Below are 23828 nucleotides of genomic sequence, written 5' to 3'. Positions count from 1 at the left end.
GATTGGTGGACCCAGTACGTGATAGGTGGGTTTGGTGATCCCACCAGGCAGGAGATAAGTATACAAGGGCTGGCAGGGCAAGATAGCCCATCATTTGAAGGCTCTCTCCCAAGAGGAAGCATCTTGCTGCAGCAGGCGGGTCCCAGCAGAAACCAGGTGATCCTTGCTCCTGTCTGTTGGACTCCATCCGTCTCACTATATAATTAAGGTAAGGAATATGCCTTAATTACTTGTTGATTACTGTACTGCGGTTTCAACTTCTTGTCCTTCAGTCGCTGAAGGATAATTAAATTTCTTAAATGCACATGCTTTGCAAAGGAATTTTCAAAACACACACACATACAGACACATACACACACACACACACACATACATCCCAGACACAAACACACAAAGAACCTTATGCACAGACGCACACACACAATACACACACACAATACACACATACAATAAACACACACACACACACACACACACAAACACGCGGTTTCATATGTACTTAATTCTTCTGTGGCATTTATTTTCCATAAAATAAGGTCAATGAGTGGCCGCTGTCTTAACCTGATTCCACTCTTATTGTGTTTGCCCATCATCCTGACAAGTAAATCGGCTTCAGGTGTTCTATAATTCAGACTGTGGGCTGTGTGCGCTGAATTCCCTGGGGAATACAAGAGGAAATTCCCTGAGGCCCATAGCTTAATTGATGCTGCTATTTGATTGGTGGATCGGGTGCCTGATGGGCGGGTGTGATGATCCCTCTGGGTGGGAGCTAGGTATATAAGGGCTGGTGCAGCCAGGTAGCCTGTCATTCGAAGGCTCTCTCGCAAGAGGAAGTGTCTTGTCCCAGCAGCAAAACCTGGTGATCCTTACTTCTGGACTTCTGGCACCATGGAGGCCGGTTCACTCCACTTGGGAGGAGAGTCGCACTTCAATGACTTTCCAAAACTCACATCTTCTCTGCCAGATGCAGCTGTTGCCGAATTCAAGCCGAGGTCTCCACCTGAGAAGTCATCATTTCCATCTGAGCCCCATGTCGCCCTCTCTCATTATTTGGCTCCTGAGCCAGCAAGACAGCTGGCTCCCAGGGAGAAACTTCCTCTGAGGAGCAGGAGACCTGCTGCGGTGGGGGCTGGGCTCCAGAACATGGGAAATACTTGCTATGTGAATGCTTCCCTGCAGTGCCTGACATACACACCACCCCTTGCCAAGTACATGCTATCTGGGGAGCACTCTCAAACTTGCCATCGCCAGAAGGGCTGTATGCTGTGTACTATGCAAGCTCACATGACACAGGCCCTCAACCGTCCTGGCCACGTCATCCAGCCTTCACAGGCATTGTCTGCTGGCTTCCACAGACGCAGGCAGGAAGATGCCCATGAATTTCTCATGTTCACTCTAAATGCCATGAAAAAGACGAGCCTTCCCAGCCGCGAGCAGCTAGATGATCACGCTGAGGACACCACCCTCATCCACCAAATATTTGGAGGCTACTGGAGATCTCAAATCCAGTGTCTCCACTGCCATGGCACTTCAGACACCTTTGACCCTTACCTGGACATCGCCCTGGATATCGAGGCAGCCCAGAGTGTAGAGCAAGCTTTGCAACATCTGGTGAAGCCTGAAGAACTCAATGGAGAGAATGCCTATCATTGTGGTATTTGTCTCCAGAAGGTGCCGGCCTCCAAGTCGTTAACTTTACACACCTCCCCCAAGGTCCTCATTCTTGTATTGAAGAGATTCTCCCAGGTCACAGGCCACAAACTGGCCAAGAATGTGCCATATCCTGAGTGCCTTGACATGCAGCCGTACATGTCTCAGCAGAACTCAGGACCTCTTCTCTATGTTCTTTATGCTGTGCTGGTCCACGCTGGGTGGACTTGCCACAATGGACATTACTTCTCTTATGTCAAAGCAGGAGCTGGGGATGCCCAGTGGTATAAAATGGATGATGCCAAGGTCACTGCCTGTGGCGTGACTTCTGCCCTGAATCAACAGGCGTATGTTCTCTTTTACATCCAGAAGACTGAATTGGAAAGAGACGGTGAGACGGTGTCAACAGGCAGGGAACCAAGAGCCCTTGGTGCTGAAGACACGCACAGGGGAGCAGCTCAAGGAGAGCTCAAGAGGGACCCCTGCCTCCAGGTCCCTGACTTGAAAGAGCGCGCGGAGGAAAGAGCCACTGACGAAAGCAACTTAGACAGCTGGAAATTCCTCCAAGAACAAAACAAAACCAAGCCAGAGTTCAACATCAGAAAAGTCGAATGGACACTGCCTCCCGATGCACTTGTGATTCATCAATCGAAATGCAAGAGTGGGATGAAAAACCATCATCCTGAGCAGCGAAGCTCCCTGCTGAACAACTCCTCCGGGAACCTGACAGATCATGAGTCCATCAACACTGGCACGCTCACTTGTGTGAAAGGGAGGGCCGGGAGATCCAAAGGGAAGAACAAGCACAGCTGGAGGGCTCTGCTTGTGTGCCAGTGATCTCAGGGCAGGTGCCGACCCACACGCAGGCCCACGTGCACATGGGCGCGTGCACACACGCACACACACACACACAAGCATATACAGTCAGTCCTACATCAAGGGACAAGGAGCCCAGGTTTCTGTTTATGCAAGAGAGGAAACTGGAGAGTGATGCCTGCATTTCAAGATGAGCCCACGTACGGGAAATATCGAGTGTTGGAGTCAGGACACTTCTGAACCTGTGGTGGGACTGTCTGTTTACGTTCATAGTAGATGACAGTAGTGTGAATTTCTGAATATTTCACATTGAGGTTTGCATGTGAGGAAAATGGTATTTACTATTTTGCCTTGGGGTGTGTTTCATGAGTCAATTGTTGGTAGGCACGAGAAGCTGACATTTTGCTAAGGTGAAACATCTGTGGAGCATTCTCCCAACGCTGAATAGCAGAAACAGGAACGCGTTTGGAAGAAGGATGTTCTTCCTTTTTACCCCGACCTGGTGTTTTTACATTGCTTTTTTAATGGACCTCAGGCAACCTAGAACTGGTGGCCTTGGCAGAACCCACATAATGCTGGGAACAGACAGACAGAGGGTGCCTATTGATGCTGTCAATTTCACATGAATTGAAATGGGAACTTCTCCCACTGCTATGTCAGGAGTGTGTGTGTATTAAACTAAAATGAACTGAGAAATCCCCCAAATAAATAGCATTTGCTATGTAAAACATGGCATCAGGATAGACCCTGGGTTAAGCGTCCAGCTGTGAAAGCTGCATCTTTGAAGCTCCATCTCTGTGTTGCAAGGAGACTTGTTGATCTGTGCCAGTGCTTCAGTCCAAACTATTTTGGAGAATGGCCCTTTTGTCCTGTGTTTCTGCAGATTACATTTCATGGCAAATCTGGGGTTCATAGAAATTCATCCAAATGACACAAAACCAACAAGTGCTTCGACTGGGAATCATCACAGATCAACGTCTCGTTAGGCGCAATGATCAAAGTCAATCTACCCAAGAGGAAAGCTATCCAGGGCAGAACTCAGGGCTCCATAGAGACACAGACCCTTGGATACAACCCTGCTCAAGCATCCAAATGTGCATCTTAACAGTGTCTCTGTGTGACATGTGCAAACTTCAGTGCAAAAGCCCTTGGGCTTTCCCGAGAATCAGGAGCATTCAAGGACATTGATCCCCAGGTGCCGGCTCCAGAGATAAGAACTTCCAGCGTCTTGTGTGAAGCCACAGCCTCTGGATATCTCAGGGTTCTGGAGATGATTCTCCTGAAAAAGGGGGCTCTTTCCTCCCTGTCGAGCATGCGTCTCAGCCATGCTCACTTCTTCCAACAGGACTCTGTCTGTCAGGCACGGGACGTCTCCTGATTGAGCACACCTGGAAAAGGCAAGTGAAAGAAACTGTGCCAAAGGTCGCACTCTTCTCATTCCACCATGCTCCCTACAATCATCCTCATGTCACGTGCCTGGAGCCAGGTCCTGTTTCTTTTCACCTCCAGGCCTTGTCGCATGGCCTCAATTCTGCCCTGTTTCCTACCGGTCTGAAAAATGTGGAGAAAATCCACAGAGCCCGGATCTTCATTCCTGGTCAGACAAAGGGCCTGAAGACACACCCCAATTCTATCCCTCTGACATGGAGGGCCATGTCTAATTTCATCCGCATGAAATTTTGCGTTAACTGTGGGAACGGCAGGTAGACCCCACAATAAGTCACTGGAAATTCAGGCAAGATCTCAGATCCTGAACAATTGATGAGAGAATGCATGAGAAAATTGGGTTGTTTTGCCTGTTTTGCACAAAGAACCTTATGCACAAATGCACACACACAATACACACACACAATACACACATACAATACACACACACACACACACACACACACAAACACGCGGTTTCATATGTACTTAATTCTTCTGTGGCATTTATTTTCCATAATATAAGGTCAATGAGTGGCCGCTGTCTTAACCTGATTCCACTCTTATTGTATTTGCCCATCATCCTGACAAGTAAATCGGCTTCAGGTGTTCTATAATTCAGACTGTGGGTTGTGTGCGCTGAATTCCCTGGGGAATACAAGAGGAAATTCCCTGAGGCCCATAGCTTAATTGATGCTGCTATTTGATTGGTGGATCGGGTGCCTGATGGGCGGGTGTGATGATCCCTCTGGGTGGGAGCTAGGTATATAAGGGCTGGTGCAGCCAGGTAGCCTGTCATTCGAAGGCTCTCTCGCAAGCGGAAGTGTCTTGTCCCAGCAGCAAAACCTGGTGATCCTTACTTCTGGACTTCTGGCACCATGGAGGCCGATTCACTCCACTTGGGAGGAGAGTCGCACTTCAATGACTTTCCAAAACTCACATCTTCTCTGCCAGATGCAACTGTTGCCGAATTCAAGCCGAGGTCTCCACCTGAGAAGTCATCATTTCCATCTGAGCCCCATGTCGCCCTCTCTGATTCTTTGGCTCCTGAGCCAGCAAGACAGCTGGCTCCCAGGGAGAAACTTCCTCTGAGGAGCAGGAGACCTGCTGCGGTGGGGGCTGGGCTCCAGAACATGGGAAATACTTGCTATGTGAATGCTTCCCTGCAGTGCCTGACATACACACCACCCCTTGCCAAGTACATGCTATCTGGGGAGCACTCTCAAACTTGCCATCGCCAGAAGGGCTGTATGCTGTGTACTATGCAAGCTCACATGACACAGGCCCTCAACCGTCCTGGCCACGTCATCCAGCCTTCACAGGCATTGTCTGCTGGCTTCCACAGACGCAGGCAGGAAGATGCCCATGAATTTCTCATGTTCACTCTAAATGCCATGAAAAAGACGAGCCTTCCCAGCCGCGAGCAGCTAGATGATCACGCTGAGGACACCACCCTCATCCACCAAATATTTGGAGGCTACTGGAGATCTCAAATCCAGTGTCTCCACTGCCATGGCACTTCAGACACCTTTGACCCTTACCTGGACATCGCCCTGGATATCGAGGCAGCCCAGAGTGTAGAGCAAGCTTTGCAACATCTGGTGAAGCCTGAAGAACTCAATGGAGAGAATGCCTATCATTGTGGTATTTGTCTCCAGAAGGTGCCGGCCTCCAAGTCGTTAACTTTACACACCTCCCCCAAGGTCCTCATTCTTGTATTGAAGAGATTCTCCCAGGTCACAGGCCACAAACTGGCCAAGAATGTGCCATATCCTGAGTGCCTTGACATGCAGCCGTACATGTCTCAGCAGAACTCAGGACCTCTTCTCTATGTTCTTTATGCTGTGCTGGTCCACGCTGGGTGGACTTGCCACAATGGACATTACTTCTCTTATGTCAAAGCAGGAGCTGGGGATGCCCAGTGGTATAAAATGGATGATGCCAAGGTCACTGCCTGTGGCGTGACTTCTGCCCTGAATCAACAGGCGTATGTTCTCTTTTACATCCAGAAGACTGAATTGGAAAGAGACGGTGAGACGGTGTCAACAGGCAGGGAACCAAGAGCCCTTGGTGCTGAAGACACGCACAGGGGAGCAGCTCAAGGAGAGCTCAAGAGGGACCCCTGCCTCCAGGTCCCTGACTTGAAAGAGCGCGCGGAGGAAAGAGCCACTGACGAAAGCAACTTAGACAGCTGGAAATTCCTCCAAGAACAAAACAAAACCAAGCCAGAGTTCAACATCAGAAAAGTCGAATGGACACTGCCTCCCGATGCACTTGTGATTCATCAATCGAAATGCAAGAGTGGGATGAAAAACCATCATCCTGAGCAGCGAAGCTCCCTGCTGAACAACTCCTCCGGGAACCTGACAGATCATGAGTCCATCAACACTGGCACGCTCACTTGTGTGAAAGGGAGGGCCGGGAGATCCAAAGGGAAGAACAAGCACAGCTGGAGGGCTCTGCTTGTGTGCCAGTGATCTCAGGGCAGGTGCCGACCCACACGCAGGCCCACGTGCACATGGGCGCGTGCACACACGCACACACACACACACAAGCATATACAGTCAGTCCTACATCAAGGGACAAGGAGCCCAGGTTTCTGTTTATGCAAGAGAGGAAACTGGAGAGTGATGCCTGCATTTCAAGATGAGCCCACGTACGGGAAATATCGAGTGTTGGAGTCAGGACACTTCTGAACCTGTGGTGGGACTGTCTGTTTACGTTCATAGTAGATGACAGTAGTGTGAATTTCTGAATATTTCACATTGAGGTTTGCATGTGAGGAAAATGGTATTTACTATTTTGCCTTGGGGTGTGTTTCATGAGTCAATTGTTGGTAGGCACGAGAAGCTGACATTTTGCTAAGGTGAAACATCTGTGGAGCATTCTCCCAACGCTGAATAGCAGAAACAGGAACGCGTTTGGAAGAAGGATGTTCTTCCTTTTTACCCCGACCTGGTGTTTTTACATTGCTTTTTTAATGGACCTCAGGCAACCTAGAACTGGTGGCCTTGGCAGAACCCACATAATGCTGGGAACAGACAGACAGAGGGTGCCTATTGATGCTGTCAATTTCACATGAATTGAAATGGGAACTTCTCCCACTGCTATGTCAGGAGTGTGTGTGTATTAAACTAAAATGAACTGAGAAATCCCCCAAATAAATAGCATTTGCTATGTAAAACATGGCATCAGGATAGACCCTGGGTTAAGCGTCCAGCTGTGAAAGCTGCATCTTTGAAGCTCCATCTCTGTGTTGCAAGGAGACTTGTTGATCTGTGCCAGTGCTTCAGTCCAAACTATTTTGGAGAATGGCCCTTTTGTCCTGTGTTTCTGCAGATTACATTTCATGGCAAATCTGGGGTTCATAGAAATTCATCCAAATGACACAAAACCAACAAGTGCTTCGACTGGGAATCATCACAGATCAACGTCTCGTTAGGCGCAATGATCAAAGTCAATCTACCCAAGAGGAAAGCTATCCAGGGCAGAACTCAGGGCTCCATAGAGACACAGACCCTTGGATACAACCCTGCTCAAGCATCCAAATGTGCATCTTAACAGTGTCTCTGTGTGACATGTGCAAACTTCAGTGCAAAAGCCCTTGGGCTTTCCCGAGAATCAGGAGCATTCAAGGACATTGATCCCCAGGTGCCGGCTCCAGAGATAAGAACTTCCAGCGTCTTGTGTGAAGCCACAGCCTCTGGATATCTCAGGGTTCTGGAGATGATTCTCCTGAAAAAGGGGGCTCTTTCCTCCCTGTCGAGCATGCGTCTCAGCCATGCTCACTTCTTCCAACAGGACTCTGTCTGTCAGGCACGGGACGTCTCCTGATTGAGCACACCTGGAAAAGGCAAGTGAAAGAAACTGTGCCAAAGGTCGCACTCTTCTCATTCCACCATGCTCCCTACAATCATCCTCATGTCACGTGCCTGGAGCCAGGTCCTGTTTCTTTTCACCTCCAGGCCTTGTCGCATGGCCTCAATTCTGCCCTGTTTCCTACCGGTCTGAAAAATGTGGAGAAAATCCACAGAGCCCGGATCTTCATTCCTGGTCAGACAAAGGGCCTGAAGACACACCCCAATTCTATCCCTCTGACATGGAGGGCCATGTCTAATTTCATCCGCATGAAATTTTGCGTTAACTGTGGGAACGGCAGGTAGACCCCACAATAAGTCACTGGAAATTCAGGCAAGATCTCAGATCCTGAACAATTGATGAGAGAATGCATGAGAAAATTGGGTTGTTTTGCCTGTTTTGCACAAAGAACCTTATGCACAAATGCACACACACAATACACACACACAATACACACATACAATACACACACACACACACACACACACACAAACACGCGGTTTCATATGTACTTAATTCTTCTGTGGCATTTATTTTCCATAATATAAGGTCAATGAGTGGCCGCTGTCTTAACCTGATTCCACTCTTATTGTATTTGCCCATCATCCTGACAAGTAAATCGGCTTCAGGTGTTCTATAATTCAGACTGTGGGTTGTGTGCGCTGAATTCCCTGGGGAATACAAGAGGAAATTCCCTGAGGCCCATAGCTTAATTGATGCTGCTATTTGATTGGTGGATCGGGTGCCTGATGGGCGGGTGTGATGATCCCTCTGGGTGGGAGCTAGGTATATAAGGGCTGGTGCAGCCAGGTAGCCTGTCATTCGAAGGCTCTCTCGCAAGCGGAAGTGTCTTGTCCCAGCAGCAAAACCTGGTGATCCTTACTTCTGGACTTCTGGCACCATGGAGGCCGATTCACTCCACTTGGGAGGAGAGTCGCACTTCAATGACTTTCCAAAACTCACATCTTCTCTGCCAGATGCAACTGTTGCCGAATTCAAGCCGAGGTCTCCACCTGAGAAGTCATCATTTCCATCTGAGCCCCATGTCGCCCTCTCTGATTCTTTGGCTCCTGAGCCAGCAAGACAGCTGGCTCCCAGGGAGAAACTTCCTCTGAGGAGCAGGAGACCTGCTGCGGTGGGGGCTGGGCTCCAGAACATGGGAAATACTTGCTATGTGAATGCTTCCCTGCAGTGCCTGACATACACACCACCCCTTGCCAAGTACATGCTATCTGGGGAGCACTCTCAAACTTGCCATCGCCAGAAGGGCTGTATGCTGTGTACTATGCAAGCTCACATGACACAGGCCCTCAACCGTCCTGGCCACGTCATCCAGCCTTCACAGGCATTGTCTGCTGGCTTCCACAGACGCAGGCAGGAAGATGCCCATGAATTTCTCATGTTCACTCTAAATGCCATGAAAAAGACGAGCCTTCCCAGCCGCGAGCAGCTAGATGATCACGCTGAGGACACCACCCTCATCCACCAAATATTTGGAGGCTACTGGAGATCTCAAATCCAGTGTCTCCACTGCCATGGCACTTCAGACACCTTTGACCCTTACCTGGACATCGCCCTGGATATCGAGGCAGCCCAGAGTGTAGAGCAAGCTTTGCAACATCTGGTGAAGCCTGAAGAACTCAATGGAGAGAATGCCTATCATTGTGGTATTTGTCTCCAGAAGGTGCCGGCCTCCAAGTCGTTAACTTTACACACCTCCCCCAAGGTCCTCATTCTTGTATTGAAGAGATTCTCCCAGGTCACAGGCCACAAACTGGCCAAGAATGTGCCATATCCTGAGTGCCTTGACATGCAGCCGTACATGTCTCAGCAGAACTCAGGACCTCTTCTCTATGTTCTTTATGCTGTGCTGGTCCACGCTGGGTGGACTTGCCACAATGGACATTACTTCTCTTATGTCAAAGCAGGAGCTGGGGATGCCCAGTGGTATAAAATGGATGATGCCAAGGTCACTGCCTGTGGCGTGACTTCTGCCCTGAATCAACAGGCGTATGTTCTCTTTTACATCCAGAAGACTGAATTGGAAAGAGACGGTGAGACGGTGTCAACAGGCAGGGAACCAAGAGCCCTTGGTGCTGAAGACACGCACAGGGGAGCAGCTCAAGGAGAGCTCAAGAGGGACCCCTGCCTCCAGGTCCCTGACTTGAAAGAGCGCGCGGAGGAAAGAGCCACTGACGAAAGCAACTTAGACAGCTGGAAATTCCTCCAAGAACAAAACAAAACCAAGCCAGAGTTCAACATCAGAAAAGTCGAATGGACACTGCCTCCCGATGCACTTGTGATTCATCAATCGAAATGCAAGAGTGGGATGAAAAACCATCATCCTGAGCAGCGAAGCTCCCTGCTGAACAACTCCTCCGGGAACCTGACAGATCATGAGTCCATCAACACTGGCACGCTCACTTGTGTGAAAGGGAGGGCCGGGAGATCCAAAGGGAAGAACAAGCACAGCTGGAGGGCTCTGCTTGTGTGCCAGTGATCTCAGGGCAGGTGCCGACCCACACGCAGGCCCACGTGCACATGGGCGCGTGCACACACGCACACACACACACACAAGCATATACAGTCAGTCCTACATCAAGGGACAAGGAGCCCAGGTTTCTGTTTATGCAAGAGAGGAAACTGGAGAGTGATGCCTGCATTTCAAGATGAGCCCACGTACGGGAAATATCGAGTGTTGGAGTCAGGACACTTCTGAACCTGTGGTGGGACTGTCTGTTTACGTTCATAGTAGATGACAGTAGTGTGAATTTCTGAATATTTCACATTGAGGTTTGCATGTGAGGAAAATGGTATTTACTATTTTGCCTTGGGGTGTGTTTCATGAGTCAATTGTTGGTAGGCACGAGAAGCTGACATTTTGCTAAGGTGAAACATCTGTGGAGCATTCTCCCAACGCTGAATAGCAGAAACAGGAACGCGTTTGGAAGAAGGATGTTCTTCCTTTTTACCCCGACCTGGTGTTTTTACATTGCTTTTTTAATGGACCTCAGGCAACCTAGAACTGGTGGCCTTGGCAGAACCCACATAATGCTGGGAACAGACAGACAGAGGGTGCCTATTGATGCTGTCAATTTCACATGAATTGAAATGGGAACTTCTCCCACTGCTATGTCAGGAGTGTGTGTGTATTAAACTAAAATGAACTGAGAAATCCCCCAAATAAATAGCATTTGCTATGTAAAACATGGCATCAGGATAGACCCTGGGTTAAGCGTCCAGCTGTGAAAGCTGCATCTTTGAAGCTCCATCTCTGTGTTGCAAGGAGACTTGTTGATCTGTGCCAGTGCTTCAGTCCAAACTATTTTGGAGAATGGCCCTTTTGTCCTGTGTTTCTGCAGATTACATTTCATGGCAAATCTGGGGTTCATAGAAATTCATCCAAATGACACAAAACCAACAAGTGCTTCGACTGGGAATCATCACAGATCAACGTCTCGTTAGGCGCAATGATCAAAGTCAATCTACCCAAGAGGAAAGCTATCCAGGGCAGAACTCAGGGCTCCATAGAGACACAGACCCTTGGATACAACCCTGCTCAAGCATCCAAATGTGCATCTTAACAGTGTCTCTGTGTGACATGTGCAAACTTCAGTGCAAAAGCCCTTGGGCTTTCCCGAGAATCAGGAGCATTCAAGGACATTGATCCCCAGGTGCCGGCTCCAGAGATAAGAACTTCCAGCGTCTTGTGTGAAGCCACAGCCTCTGGATATCTCAGGGTTCTGGAGATGATTCTCCTGAAAAAGGGGGCTCTTTCCTCCCTGTCGAGCATGCGTCTCAGCCATGCTCACTTCTTCCAACAGGACTCTGTCTGTCAGGCACGGGACGTCTCCTGATTGAGCACACCTGGAAAAGGCAAGTGAAAGAAACTGTGCCAAAGGTCGCACTCTTCTCATTCCACCATGCTCCCTACAATCATCCTCATGTCACGTGCCTGGAGCCAGGTCCTGTTTCTTTTCACCTCCAGGCCTTGTCGCATGGCCTCAATTCTGCCCTGTTTCCTACCGGTCTGAAAAATGTGGAGAAAATCCACAGAGCCCGGATCTTCATTCCTGGTCAGACAAAGGGCCTGAAGACACACCCCAATTCTATCCCTCTGACATGGAGGGCCATGTCTAATTTCATCCGCATGAAATTTTGCGTTAACTGTGGGAACGGCAGGTAGACCCCACAATAAGTCACTGGAAATTCAGGCAAGATCTCAGATCCTGAACAATTGATGAGAGAATGCATGAGAAAATTGGGTTGTTTTGCCTGTTTTGCACAAAGAACCTTATGCACAAATGCACACACACAATACACACACACAATACACACATACAATACACACACACACACACACACACACACAAACACGCGGTTTCATATGTACTTAATTCTTCTGTGGCATTTATTTTCCATAATATAAGGTCAATGAGTGGCCGCTGTCTTAACCTGATTCCACTCTTATTGTATTTGCCCATCATCCTGACAAGTAAATCGGCTTCAGGTGTTCTATAATTCAGACTGTGGGTTGTGTGCGCTGAATTCCCTGGGGAATACAAGAGGAAATTCCCTGAGGCCCATAGCTTAATTGATGCTGCTATTTGATTGGTGGATCGGGTGCCTGATGGGCGGGTGTGATGATCCCTCTGGGTGGGAGCTAGGTATATAAGGGCTGGTGCAGCCAGGTAGCCTGTCATTCGAAGGCTCTCTCGCAAGCGGAAGTGTCTTGTCCCAGCAGCAAAACCTGGTGATCCTTACTTCTGGACTTCTGGCACCATGGAGGCCGATTCACTCCACTTGGGAGGAGAGTCGCACTTCAATGACTTTCCAAAACTCACATCTTCTCTGCCAGATGCAACTGTTGCCGAATTCAAGCCGAGGTCTCCACCTGAGAAGTCATCATTTCCATCTGAGCCCCATGTCGCCCTCTCTGATTCTTTGGCTCCTGAGCCAGCAAGACAGCTGGCTCCCAGGGAGAAACTTCCTCTGAGGAGCAGGAGACCTGCTGCGGTGGGGGCTGGGCTCCAGAACATGGGAAATACTTGCTATGTGAATGCTTCCCTGCAGTGCCTGACATACACACCACCCCTTGCCAAGTACATGCTATCTGGGGAGCACTCTCAAACTTGCCATCGCCAGAAGGGCTGTATGCTGTGTACTATGCAAGCTCACATGACACAGGCCCTCAACCGTCCTGGCCACCTCATCCAGCCTTCACAGGCATTGTCTGCTGGCTTCCACAGACGCAGGCAGGAAGATGCCCATGAATTTCTCATGTTCACTCTAAATGCCATGAAAAAGACGAGCCTTCCCAGCCGCGAGCAGCTAGATGATCACGCTGAGGACACCACCCTCATCCACCAAATATTTGGAGGCTACTGGAGATCTCAAATCCAGTGTCTCCACTGCCATGGCACTTCAGACACCTTTGACCCTTACCTGGACATCGCCCTGGATATCGAGGCAGCCCAGAGTGTAGAGCAAGCTTTGCAACATCTGGTGAAGCCTGAAGAACTCAATGGAGAGAATGCCTATCATTGTGGTCTCTGTCTCCAGAAGGTGCCGGCCTCCAAGTCGTTAACTTTACACACTTCCCCCAAGGTCCTCATTCTTGTCTTGAAGAGATTCTCCCAGGTCACAGGCCACAAACTGGCCAAGAATGTGCCATATCCTGAGTGCCTTGACATGCAGCCATACATGTCTCAGCAGAACTCAGGACCTCTTCTCTATGTTCTTTATGCTGTGCTGGTCCACGCTGGGTGGAGTTGCCACAATGGACATTACTTCTCTTATGTCAAAGCAGGAGCTGGGGATGCCCAGTGGTATAAAATGGATGATGCCGAGGTCACGGCCTGTGGCGTGACGTCTGCCCTGAATCAACAGGCGTACGTTCTCTTTTACATCCAGAAGACTGAATTGGAAAGAGACGGTGAGACGGTGTCAACAGGCAGGGAACCAAGAGCCCTTGGTGCTGAAGACACGCACAGGGGAGCAGCTCAAGGAGAGCTCAAGAGGGACCCCTGCCTCCAGGTCCCTGACTTGAAAGAGCGCGCGGAGGAAACAGCCCCTGACGAAAGCACCTTAGACAGCTGGAAATTCCTCCAAGAACAAAACAAAACCAAGCCAGAGTTCAACATCAGAAAAGTCGAATGGACACTGCCTCCCGATGTACTTGTGATTCATCAATCGAAATGCAAGAGTGGGATGAAAAACCATCATCCTGAGCAGCGAAGCTCCCTGCTGAACAACTCCTCCGGGAACCTGACAGATCATGAGTCCATCAACACTGGCACGCTCGCTTGTGTGAAAGGGAGGGCCAGGAGATCCAAAGGGAAGAACAAGCACAGCAGGAGGGCTCTGCTTGTGTGCCAGTGATCTCAGGGCAGGTGCCGACCCACACGCAGGCCCACATGCACATGAGACAGGGTTCACCATGTTGGCCAGGCTGGTTGAACTCCTGACCTCAGGAGATCCACCTGCCTCGGCCTCCCAAAGTGCTGGGATTATAGGCATGAGCCACCGCACACAGCCCAAATTTCTTTTTCTATCCAAGGTGGGCCTGGCTTGGGTCCTCCTCTCAGGCCCCATAGGTCCCTTGAGAGACCCTGGAGAGCAGCTTCCCTTCCTGCCTGGAATCCCATGTAGCCAGCTTTGGCTGTGTTGTTGACACTGGGTTCATGCTCATGACCATTAGAACCCTGAGTGTTTCCCGTTAAGGGTTTCTCTGTAACACGGGCTCTGGGAAGGAACGCCGTATCTGAGCTCTCCCAGCACTTAGCGGCTCCCATACCACCGTCCCCTCCCTAGAATCCCTACTGAGCTCTGAATTCACAACCTGTCTCATTTTTGATCTTTGATTTCTGCCTCAAAGGCTCGTGCACTGACAGCACTTTCTTTCCACCCTCAGGTCAAGTGCAAAGACTGCGGGGCGTTTGGCCACAAGGCCACAAGTACGAGGTGCCCCATGAAGCGCTGGAACGGAGCCTTGGTCCCCCAGACCTCTGGCAAAGAGGAAGGGAAGGAAAACCTCAAGCCATGGAAGCCCCGGGTTGAGGGGAACCCGGGGCTCTGGAGCAAGGAGAAGGCAGGGAATGAAGAGAGACCAAGGTGAGCAGTGGGAGGGGTTTTCACAGCTCTTTGGGTACTGCCACCTAAGAGCTGGGTGTTCTCCCAGGTGCCACACTCAGGAGCTCCCTTCACCCTGGGAGACAGATTCAGGGGTGGGGGGCAGGGGTGTTTCATGGAGGTTGCCCAGGACAGGGGGAAAGCAATGGAATGTAGAGGAACGTCCTTAGCTGGGAAGCCTAGAGGGCCGCCTGGAGGAAGGGAAGCCTGGCCCATGAGGGAAGGTGCCCAAACAGGAAACGGGACTGGGCTCAGATAGGGTTCTCCCCGTCCCCTGGGAAAACTAGGGGGCAGCACCTGAGCTTTTTCTGTTCTGCAGGCCGCAGGACCAGCAGAGGAAGGCTCTCCTCCAGATAATTTCCGGGAAACCTCAATCCAAGCGGCTGCCCGGTGGAAAAGAATCGGGGGAACCCTGTGACTATCTGACGGTGAGTGTCACCCTGGGCCCCTGCTCTTTCTCTCCTACAGGTTACCCTGGGGGATTTCCGTTCAGGCCCGCAGCTGTGGGAGGGAACTGGGGGCATTCTCAGCCTCAGGGTCTCAACGACCCTTTCAGGTTAATTGATTCCAGGTGAAGGCATCTGAAGATGCCATATTTCCTGGTGCTTTCTCTCTGTCGGACTATTGCAAGCCTGCCAACAACACTTTCCTAGCGGCAGGAGGACATTAGGTCACTCCAGTGAATCCCCAAGACACAGTCACTTCAGCGATGATATTCTGTAGATCACTACACCTAGTTCCAAGGCACATTTTTCAAGTGTCTTGTCCTGGCCAGCACTCACTTGAGGATCAGTCCCTGCTTCCAATGACTGCCTGTCGAGACTGTCTGGAGAATGTCTGGGTGCAAGCACCTTGTGTTTGGCTGTGCTGGATTTTTTGTCGGCTGGATGTGGAGGAACATCTAATGTGTGTGGTTTCCTTTCTTTCAGGGGGCAGGCAGGCCAATGCCAGTCCACACCACCAAGAGGAGGCCAGTCGTGGACGCTGCTCTCACCGACGGCTCAGCTCCCAAAATTGCTGACAGGGGCTCCACCTGGGCTTCACTGTCTCCCCTCAGGAAAGCCAGTGTGAGCTCCTCCTCAAGTCGTGGACCCATGGAACCACAGACAGGGGCCGTGGCCCACATCCCTCAGGCTGCATTCCGGGGCCGTGGCCCGCAGCCTCTCCTCTTGGTGAAGCCCACAAACAGCCGCCCTAAGGGTGGCTGCCGTGAGGTTCCCCAGGCTGCCTCCAGCACCCAGGGCCTGAACCCTGTCATCGACCCCCAGGCACAAGCCAAACGTCCTGCTGTGACCTCACAGCCCTGCCCAGCAGCCGCCACACACAGCTTGGGCCTAGACTCCAATCTCAGCTTCAGGCCAGGAGCCAAGAGGCCTGCCCAGGCTCCGATTCAGGCTTGCCTGAGTATCCCCAAGAAAGCCAGACTCGGTCCCATCCAGATCGCCGAAAACGGCATCCAGGGAGGGGAGCCGGGCGCCCTGGAGACTCTACAGCCTCCGCCAGCTCTAACCGAACTTAGACCAAATAGGTCACCCCAGATGAGCAGGAGGACACCCGCCCAGGTGCCCAGCCTCGACCTGCAGCCTCCTCACAGCAGACCCTGCCTGCCTACCGTCCGGGCCTGCACCGTGTCCCACCAGCCAGCGGCCGGCCAGGATGGATACCAGCCTCTCAGAATGCTCTTCAGGAGACTGGGAGACGGAGGGTGGAGCTCCACGTTCCTCACGGCTCCGTCACCCGACTCTGCGAAGAGGCCGGGAGCCTTCCCGACTCAGAGCCCTCATGTCCCAGAGAAGTCTGAGGGGCCCTGTGTTTGTGTCCCACGGAGTGTCCTCTGTGAGGACCTTCAGGTGTCCTCTTCCTCCGAGGAGGAGCTGGTCTGACCTGGAGCGAGACTGCAGGTGGCAGAGATCCCTGGCCTCCAGCTCCCGTGACTCGGAGGGGACTGTTGGACTGAGGAGCACAGAGCGGGGAGCAGACTTTGTGTGGTGACTCCGAAGCTCCCCAGCATCTGAGGCGCTCCTGCGCATGTCGGAGCCCAGCTCAGGCAGGGACCAGCTGCAGAGACTCTGCCTACTTGAATTCTGGTGAGGAAAACTGTATTTGCAATGGGTCTCCTGAAACCCACCCTGAAAAGCTTCTGTGCCAGGGATTCGTTGTGTAAGAGACTGGAAACAGACGAATTACTCTGTGTCTGCTCCCTACATGACTAAATATGGGAAAAGTTAGGGAACCCTGACAGGTGCCCCTCTTCAGCCACGCCCTGCCCTGAGACTGGTGTTTTGGACCCTGGGATGGGTTCTGCGGAAAGCATTGTTGGGGTTTTCCTCAGCCTTGAACATTGTGCTAGGGAATGCCTTTGTAAATATGTGTGATTAATTTGTTTGGAAGTTAATAAAATTATTGGAAAACATCACATCGTGTCTTTCGACTCTAATTGCGTGTTTGTTCTTTGCCGATTTTCCTAGGGCTTGAACATTTCTGGACTTTGTTAGCAATCCATAGCAGTGACCAGAGTGTTTCTCCCTTTGGTTTCCTAAATATCCACAGGTGTTGGAAAATCTCCACCCCACTCTGCCAACACACATACCCAGTCAAATTCCACCAAGGGAATCACACACATTGCAGACGTGGTGAGCACTGCCTGCCCCAAGGAGTCCCTGGTTGCCTCACCGGGATGCCAAGTGTGCGGTGAAGATTGTGATGGTTCCCATGAAGCTGCATCTGGGTGTGCACAAGAACACTAGGCACAGTTTCATTTGCCAAGTAGACCCCAGTAAAGCTGAAGTACATTCCGAGGTCAAAGATTCATCCCCTCTTCTTTTCGGATGCCTGAGCCCAGAGCCTTTTAGTCACTTCCCACATGATCCTAAGAGTAGGTGAGGTTGAGAATCACTGAAAGAGTCAGGCAAAGACATCCGTCATGCACAGGCTGACTCCATCCTCGGACCTGGGAACAACCCTGACCAGAATTCCACATCTAGGAGGTGTCTGAACTGAGAGAGATGTTCTGAGAAAGACCAACAAATGGCTCCCCATCCGTTGCTATTCAGGGTCATTATCTTGATTATCTACATAATCTAAAAAGTGTCAGTATCCAAAATCAACAGGATAAACTCTCTGCTCCCCTGAGAGCAAACAGGATCATGACCAAAATGGCCAAAGAGCATGGAAGGAAACAATATGATCAGAAAGCTCACGGAACCAGCTCAAGGTGGTTGGGTGGGGGGCTGGTGATGGGTGTGGGGAGTTGGTAAGCAGGTGTTGCAACCTGAATCATGAACAATTAATGAAAGGCAAATTAAAGGGGAAATCAAGCTTCAACAGCTGCTGTGCATCCCATGGGAAATGGCCCAGTTCAACTGTGTCTATTTCCCCACCTTCTAAAAAACACCATGTAAAATGAGACAGAGCTACATGTGCAAATGGAATCTTCCTGAGAGGAGACACAGAATCTTCAAAGCTTGCTGGTGTACATCAGGGTTTTAGAATGTTTGTCAGTAGGGAACATCATCTTGGAGTGGGCTTTGTAGACAGACATTGCCGGGTCACGTAATTGAATTAAGTTGATTAGGTCAGGGTACATTTCCGGAAGGGTGTCTCCAGAGGCAGTATAAAAGGCAGCCTGCAGAGCCTGGCTCCCTCTCGGCCGCTTCCTCTGGCTTCCTGGAGGCTGCATCGCTTCCAGCCGGGCTGCTCCGATATCTGCCCACCTGAGCGCCAGCCGAGGAACTATAGCAGACCTGCCATTTCAGGTTAGTTTCACTAAAAAATTGTTTGTCTCACATCATCCCTGAGGGGTTGGGAGGAAAATAGACAAAGAAGAGTGAAAGGAACAGGTCACATTGGGGTAATGACTACATGATAGGGTAAGATGTGTGTTCTTGTTACTAGTATTTCCTGGAACAGAAACTCAGAACGTATTTCCATCTTCTTTCCATTTCTGGAAAGATGATCGAGATGGAAATGGGAACATAAATGTTCTCCATCATGTCAAATTGCTGAGTTAATGGAAAAAGAATTTTGGAACGAGGGTGGTTTGCCTTTTAGTCATGTAAGAAATTGTTACGGGCTAGGTTCACCCTTTGTTTCCATAATTCGTATGGCTCCTATAAAATACCAGAAAAATAAAGACAGGGACTGGGGCTGGAGCTCAGCCAAAAAGATACAACAGGAAAGACCATAACCAGCTGGGGTGATGGAGAGAAACATGATTTCTTTTTATGAATTTCTATTTGGCTGCCAAATCAAATGTCCAGAGGAGCGAATCAAGTGGTGATAGGAAGCATCTGTTATTCCTGATTTAAAATAGACCTGCCAAAGGGGCCCGTAGACCATGCCCTAAACTTTGGATTGTTGTGAGCGTCAAGGGAGACAGAATGAATGTCTTTCCTAGTAGGCTGAATCATGATAGACTTAAGTCCAGTCTCCAGAATCAGTGGTTGGGAGTTGAAATCTCACTCGCCATACAGAGGCCACGGGACCCGTGGCAGGCAAGGTTTCCTCTTGGACCAGGCAATCCTGGCAGAGGAACTTATGCTCATCTGAGGATGCACATCACATTGTGACCCACAGATTGGACCAACTGCTGGGCGGGTCTCCTCATGACCACACCAGCAAGGAATTAGGTGAGGGCTTGTGGGTGTGTGAATGTCCAGTGTGCTTAACCATGGATTTGTGTTGTTTGTGTGTGATTCAGGTGACCCGACGGTTGACCCTGAAAAAGGTGGACATCAAACCGCCAGGAAGTGAAGATGATGGCACACCGTGACCCCAAGAGAGGGGCAAACAGACTCATGAGAGCCCAGACCCTCAAGAAGCAGCAGAGGGCCCCAGCTGGGCCAAGGGTTCCCCCACCCGATGAGGAAAATCCCAGGGTAAGTCTAGCCCTGGATCTTTTGAGCATCCGGGGATCTCGTGGTCCTCAGGGACTGGGTGGAATTCAAAACAGTTCTGTCACCACCACCAAGATTTCTTTCTCTTTTCTTTCTTTCCTTTTCTTCTCTTTTCTTTTTTTTCCTTTCCTTTTCTTTTCTTTTCTTTTCTTTTCTTTTCTTTTCTTTAATGAGACAGGGTTCACCATGTTGGCCAGGCTGGTTGAACTCCTGACCTCAGGAGATCCACCTGTCTCGGCCTCCCAAAGTGCTGGGATTATAGGCATGAGCCACCGCACACAGCCCAAATTTATTTTTCTATCCAAGGTAGGCCTGGCTTGGGTCCTCCTCTCAGGCCCGATAGGTCCCTTGAGAGACCCTGGAGAGCAGCTTCCCTTCCTGCCTGGAATCCCATGTAGCCAGCTTTGGCTGTGTTGTTGACACTGGGTTCATGCTCATGACCATTAGAACCCTGGGTGTTTCCCGTTAAGGGTTTCTCTGTAACACGGGCTCTGGGAAGGAACGCCGTATCTGAGCTCTCCCAGCACTTAGCGGCCCCCATACCACCGTCCCCTCCCTAGAATCCCTATTGAGCTCTGAATTCACAACCTGTCTCATTTTTGATCTTTGATTTCTGCCTCAAAGGCTCGTGCACTGACAGCACTTTCTTTCCACCCTCAGGTCAAGTGCAAAGACTGCGGGGCGTTTGGCCACAAGGCCACAAGTACGAGGTGCCCCATGAAGCGCTGGAACGGAGCCTTGGTCCCCCAGACCTCTGGCAAAGAGGAAGGGAAGGAAAACCTCAAGCCATGGAAGCCCCGGGTTGAGGGGAACCCGGGGCTCTGGAGCAAGGAGAAGGCAGGGAATGAAGAGAGACCAAGGTGAGCAGTGGGAGGGGTTTTCACAGCTCTTTGGGTACTGCCACCTAAGAGCTGGGTGTTCTCCCAGGTGCCACACCCAGGAGCTCCCTTCACCCTGGGAGACAGATTCAGGGGTGGGGGGCAGGGGTGTTTCATGGAGGTTGCCCACGACAGGGGGAAAGCAATGGAATGTAAAGGAACGTCCTTAGCTGGGAAACCTAGAGGGCCGCCTGGACGATGGGAAGCCTGGCACATAAGGGAAGGTGCCCAAACAGGAAACGGGACTGGGCTCAGATAGGGTTCTCCCCGTCCCCTGGGAAAACTAGGGGGCAGCACCTGAACTTTTTCTGTTCTGCAGGCCTCAGGACCAGCAGAGGAAGGCTCTCCTCCAGATAATTTCCGGGAAACCTCAATCCAAGCGGCTGCCCGGTGGAAAAGAATCGGGGGAATCCTGTGACTATCTGACGGTGAGTGTCACCCTGGGCCCCTGCTCTTTCTCTCCTACAGGTTACCCTGGGGGATTTCCGTTCAGGCCCGCAGCTGTGGGAGGGAACTGGGGGCATTCTCAGCCTCAGGGTCTCAACGACCCTTTCAGGTTAATTGATTCCAGGTGAAGGCATCTGAAGATGCCATATTTCCTGGTGCTTTCTCTCTGTCGGACTATTGCAAGCCTGCCAACAACACTTTCCTAGCGGCAGGAGGACATTAGGTCACTCCAGTGAATCCCCAAGACACAGTCACTTCAGCGATGATATTCTGTAGATCACTACACCTAGTTCCACGGCACATTTTTCAAGTGTCTTGTCCTGGCCAGCACTCACTTGAGGATCAGTCCCTGCTTCCAATGACTGCCTGTCGAGACTGTCTGGAGAGTGTCTGGGTGCAAGCACCTTGTGTTTGGCTGTGCTGGATTTTTTGTCGGCTGGATGCGGAGGAACATCTAACGTGTGTGGTTTCCTTTCTTTCAGGGGGCAAGCAGGCCAATGCCAGTCCACACCACCAAGAGGAGGCCAGTCGTGGACGCTGCTCTCACCGACGGCTCAGCTCCCAAAATTGCTGACAGGGGCTCCACCTGGGCTTCACTGTCTCCCCTCAGGAAATCCAGTGTGAGCTCCTCCTCAAGTCGTGGACCCACGGAACCACAGACAGGGGCCGTGGCCCACATCCCTCAGGCTGCATCCCGGGGCCGTGGCCCGCAGCCTCTCCTCTTGGTGAAGCCCACAAACAGCCGCCCTGAGGGTGGCTCCCGTGAGGTTCCCCAGGCTGCCTCCAGCACCCACGGCCTGAACCCTGTCATCGACCCCCAGGCACAAGCCAAACGTCCTGCTGTGACCTCACAGCCCTGCCCAGCAGCCGCCACACACAGCTTGGGCCTAGACTCCAATCTCAGCTTCAGGCCAGGAGCCAAGAGGCCTGCCCAGGCTCCGATTCAGGCTTGCCTGAGTGTCCCCAAGAAAGCCAGACTCGGTCCCATCCAGATCGCCGAAAACAGCATCCAGGGAGGGGAGCCGGGCGCCCTGGAGACTCTACAGCCTCCGCCAGCTCTAACCGAACTTAGACCAAATAGGTCACCCCAGATGAGCAGGAGGACACCCGCCCAGGTGCCCAGCCTCGACCTGCAGCCTCCTCACAGCAGACCCTGCCTGCCTACCGTCCGGGCCTGCACCGTGTCCCACCAGCCAGCGGCCGGCCAGGATGGATACCAGCCTCTCAGAATGCTCTTCAGGAGACTGGGAGACGGAGGGTGGAGCTCCACGTTCCTCACGGCTCCGTCACCCGACTCTGCGAAGAGGCCGGGAGCCTTCCCGACTCAGAGCCCTCATGTCCCAGAGAAGTCTGAGGGGCCCTGTGTTTGTGTCCCACGGAGTGTCCTCTGTGAGGACCTTCAGGTGTCCTCTTCCTCCGAGGAGGAGCTGGTCTGACCTGGAGCGAGACTGCAGGTGGCAGAGATCCCTGGCCTCCAGCTCCCGTGACTCGGAGGGGACTGTTGGACTGAGGAGCACAGAGCGGGGAGCAGACTTTGTGTGGTGACTCCGAAGCTCCCCAGCATCTGAGGCGCTCCTGCGCATGTCGGAGCCCAGCTCAGGCAGGGACCAGCTGCAGAGACTCTGCCTACTTGAATTCTGGTGAGGAAAACTGTATTTGGAATGGGTCTCCTGAAACCCACCCTGAAAAGCTTCTGTGCCAGGGATTCGTTGTGTAAGAGACTGGAAACAGACGAATTACTCTGTGTCTGCTCCCTACGTGACTAAATATGGGAAAAGTTAGGGAACCCTGACAGGTGCCCCTCTTCAGCCACGCCCTGCCCTGAGATTGGTGTTTTGGACCCTGGGATGGGTTCTGCGGAAAGCATTGTTGGGGTTTTCCTCAGCCTTGAACATTGTGCTAGGGAATGCCTTTGTAAATATGTGTGATTAATTTGTTTGGAAGTTAATAAAATTATTGGAAACAATGACAGACTCTCTTTTACTCTCATTTCGTGGTGTTTTTTTTTTCACAACTGGTAATCAATTTATTAAAATATTTGACTTAAGCATGTGTAATGGTGACTTCCAGCCCAACTCCTGGCTCAGTAGTGATGGAAGTCATCTGCTTCACAATCTCAGAAGGACTGTGCAAGCCAATGAGTAGCTTTTGGATTTTCATCTGGAAATGATCCCATGTCTTAGAACCTTCCCCACAAGGAGTTTGTCTTGTCATCATTCTAAAAGTCTTGGCAGACATTCGAACTGCTCCTTTCGCTTTGAGATTCTTTTCCTTTGCTCCTCTGATCAAGTCAGCACACACTTTCTCCATGGGTTTTCCGTTGCAGCTCATTAGAGTGATTCGAATTCAGGTGTTTTACTGGTATCCTTAAAAGCCATGGCTGCTGCGTGGTTTCCTGGCGGTCTTGTTCCTCGGCGAGAGGCAACAGCGGTGGGTCAGGAGCAGGAGCGTTTGGATCCCCGACCCCCAACAAGTACCCCCGCGTCTGCGTCAAATTTTCCGGGAGCTTTCCCAGTTCTTGACTTCGTTAGCAATCCAAACCTTTGACAAGACTGTTTCTCCGAGACAGAGCTGACCTAGAGGACGGCGGGCCTTGGCAGGACCTTTGACTTCCTACAATTCCACAGGAACCGGAAAATCTCCGCCCCACTCTACCGACACCCGCACCGAGTCCAATTCCGCCAAGTGAATCTCACACACGTTGCAGACCTGGTGAGTAACGCTTGCA

General features: G+C 51.2%; 6 protein-coding genes across 6 annotated transcripts; all 6 read left to right on the top strand.

Annotated features, from left to right (window-relative positions):
• The first annotated feature begins 888 nt into the window (after window positions 1-888).
• Window positions 889-2487, top strand: LOC141580973 (ubiquitin carboxyl-terminal hydrolase 17-like protein 6). Its single transcript, XM_074384286.1, has one exon. The coding sequence runs from the start codon at window positions 889-891 to the stop codon at window positions 2485-2487; it is 1599 nt and encodes a 532-aa protein (XP_074240387.1).
• Window positions 2488-4769: 2282 nt separating this feature from the next.
• Window positions 4770-6368, top strand: LOC141580972 (ubiquitin carboxyl-terminal hydrolase 17-like protein 6). The gene has a single exon (XM_074384285.1). The coding sequence runs from the start codon at window positions 4770-4772 to the stop codon at window positions 6366-6368; it is 1599 nt and encodes a 532-aa protein (XP_074240386.1).
• Window positions 6369-8650: 2282 nt separating this feature from the next.
• On the top strand, window positions 8651-10249 carry LOC141580971 (ubiquitin carboxyl-terminal hydrolase 17-like protein 6). Its single transcript, XM_074384284.1, has one exon. It carries the CDS (start codon window positions 8651-8653, stop codon window positions 10247-10249), a length of 1599 nt encoding a protein of 532 aa, XP_074240385.1.
• Window positions 10250-12531: 2282 nt separating this feature from the next.
• Window positions 12532-14130, top strand: LOC141580970 (ubiquitin carboxyl-terminal hydrolase 17-like protein 17). The gene has a single exon (XM_074384283.1). It carries the CDS (start codon window positions 12532-12534, stop codon window positions 14128-14130), a length of 1599 nt encoding a protein of 532 aa, XP_074240384.1.
• Window positions 14131-14438: 308 nt separating this feature from the next.
• Window positions 14439-16870, top strand: LOC141580913 (protein FAM90A5-like). Its single transcript, XM_074384249.1, has 4 exons — window positions 14439-14459; window positions 14663-14862; window positions 15200-15308; window positions 15810-16870. Exons 1-4 carry the CDS (start codon window positions 14439-14441, stop codon window positions 16761-16763), a joined length of 1284 nt encoding a protein of 427 aa, XP_074240350.1. The 3' UTR covers window positions 16764-16870.
• Window positions 16871-18587: 1717 nt separating this feature from the next.
• On the top strand, window positions 18588-22638 carry LOC141580969 (protein FAM90A5-like). The gene is made up of 5 exons (XM_074384281.1): window positions 18588-18635; window positions 19580-19757; window positions 20436-20635; window positions 20973-21081; window positions 21583-22638. The coding sequence occupies exons 2-5, from the start codon at window positions 19635-19637 to the stop codon at window positions 22534-22536; spliced, it is 1386 nt and encodes a 461-aa protein (XP_074240382.1). The 5' UTR covers window positions 18588-18635; window positions 19580-19634; the 3' UTR covers window positions 22537-22638.
• Window positions 22639-23828: the final 1190 nt, after the last annotated feature.

Source organism: Saimiri boliviensis, chromosome 13, assembly GCF_048565385.1.
Source record: "Saimiri boliviensis isolate mSaiBol1 chromosome 13, mSaiBol1.pri, whole genome shotgun sequence".
In the NCBI taxonomy this organism is placed as follows: domain Eukaryota; kingdom Metazoa; phylum Chordata; class Mammalia; order Primates; family Cebidae; genus Saimiri; species Saimiri boliviensis.
Note: the sequence above shows the minus strand (reverse complement) of the source record. Positions and strands in the feature narration are given on the sequence as shown.

Excerpts from the sequence above, each read along its gene's own strand:
- LOC141580973 (XM_074384286.1), top strand. The coding sequence starts at position 889 with ATGGAGGCCGGTTCACTCCACTTGGGAGGAGAGTCGCACTTCAATGAC.
- LOC141580972 (XM_074384285.1), top strand. The coding sequence starts at position 4,770 with ATGGAGGCCGATTCACTCCACTTGGGAGGAGAGTCGCACTTCAATGAC.
- LOC141580971 (XM_074384284.1), top strand. The coding sequence starts at position 8,651 with ATGGAGGCCGATTCACTCCACTTGGGAGGAGAGTCGCACTTCAATGAC.
- LOC141580970 (XM_074384283.1), top strand. The coding sequence starts at position 12,532 with ATGGAGGCCGATTCACTCCACTTGGGAGGAGAGTCGCACTTCAATGAC.
- LOC141580913 (XM_074384249.1), top strand. The coding sequence starts at position 14,439 with ATGACCATTAGAACCCTGAGT. Across the intron at positions 14,863-15,199 it reads GGGAATGAAGAGAGACCAAG|GCCGCAGGACCAGCAGAGGA; the intron begins GTGAGCAGTGGG and ends TCTGTTCTGCAG. Across the intron at positions 15,309-15,809 it reads AACCCTGTGACTATCTGACG|GGGGCAGGCAGGCCAATGCC; the intron begins GTGAGTGTCACC and ends CCTTTCTTTCAG.
- LOC141580969 (XM_074384281.1), top strand. The coding sequence starts at position 19,635 with ATGATGGCACACCGTGACCCCAAGAGAGGGGCAAACAGACTCATGAGA. Across the intron at positions 19,758-20,435 it reads CCGATGAGGAAAATCCCAGG|GTCAAGTGCAAAGACTGCGG; the intron begins GTAAGTCTAGCC and ends TTCCACCCTCAG. Across the intron at positions 20,636-20,972 it reads GGGAATGAAGAGAGACCAAG|GCCTCAGGACCAGCAGAGGA; the intron begins GTGAGCAGTGGG and ends TCTGTTCTGCAG.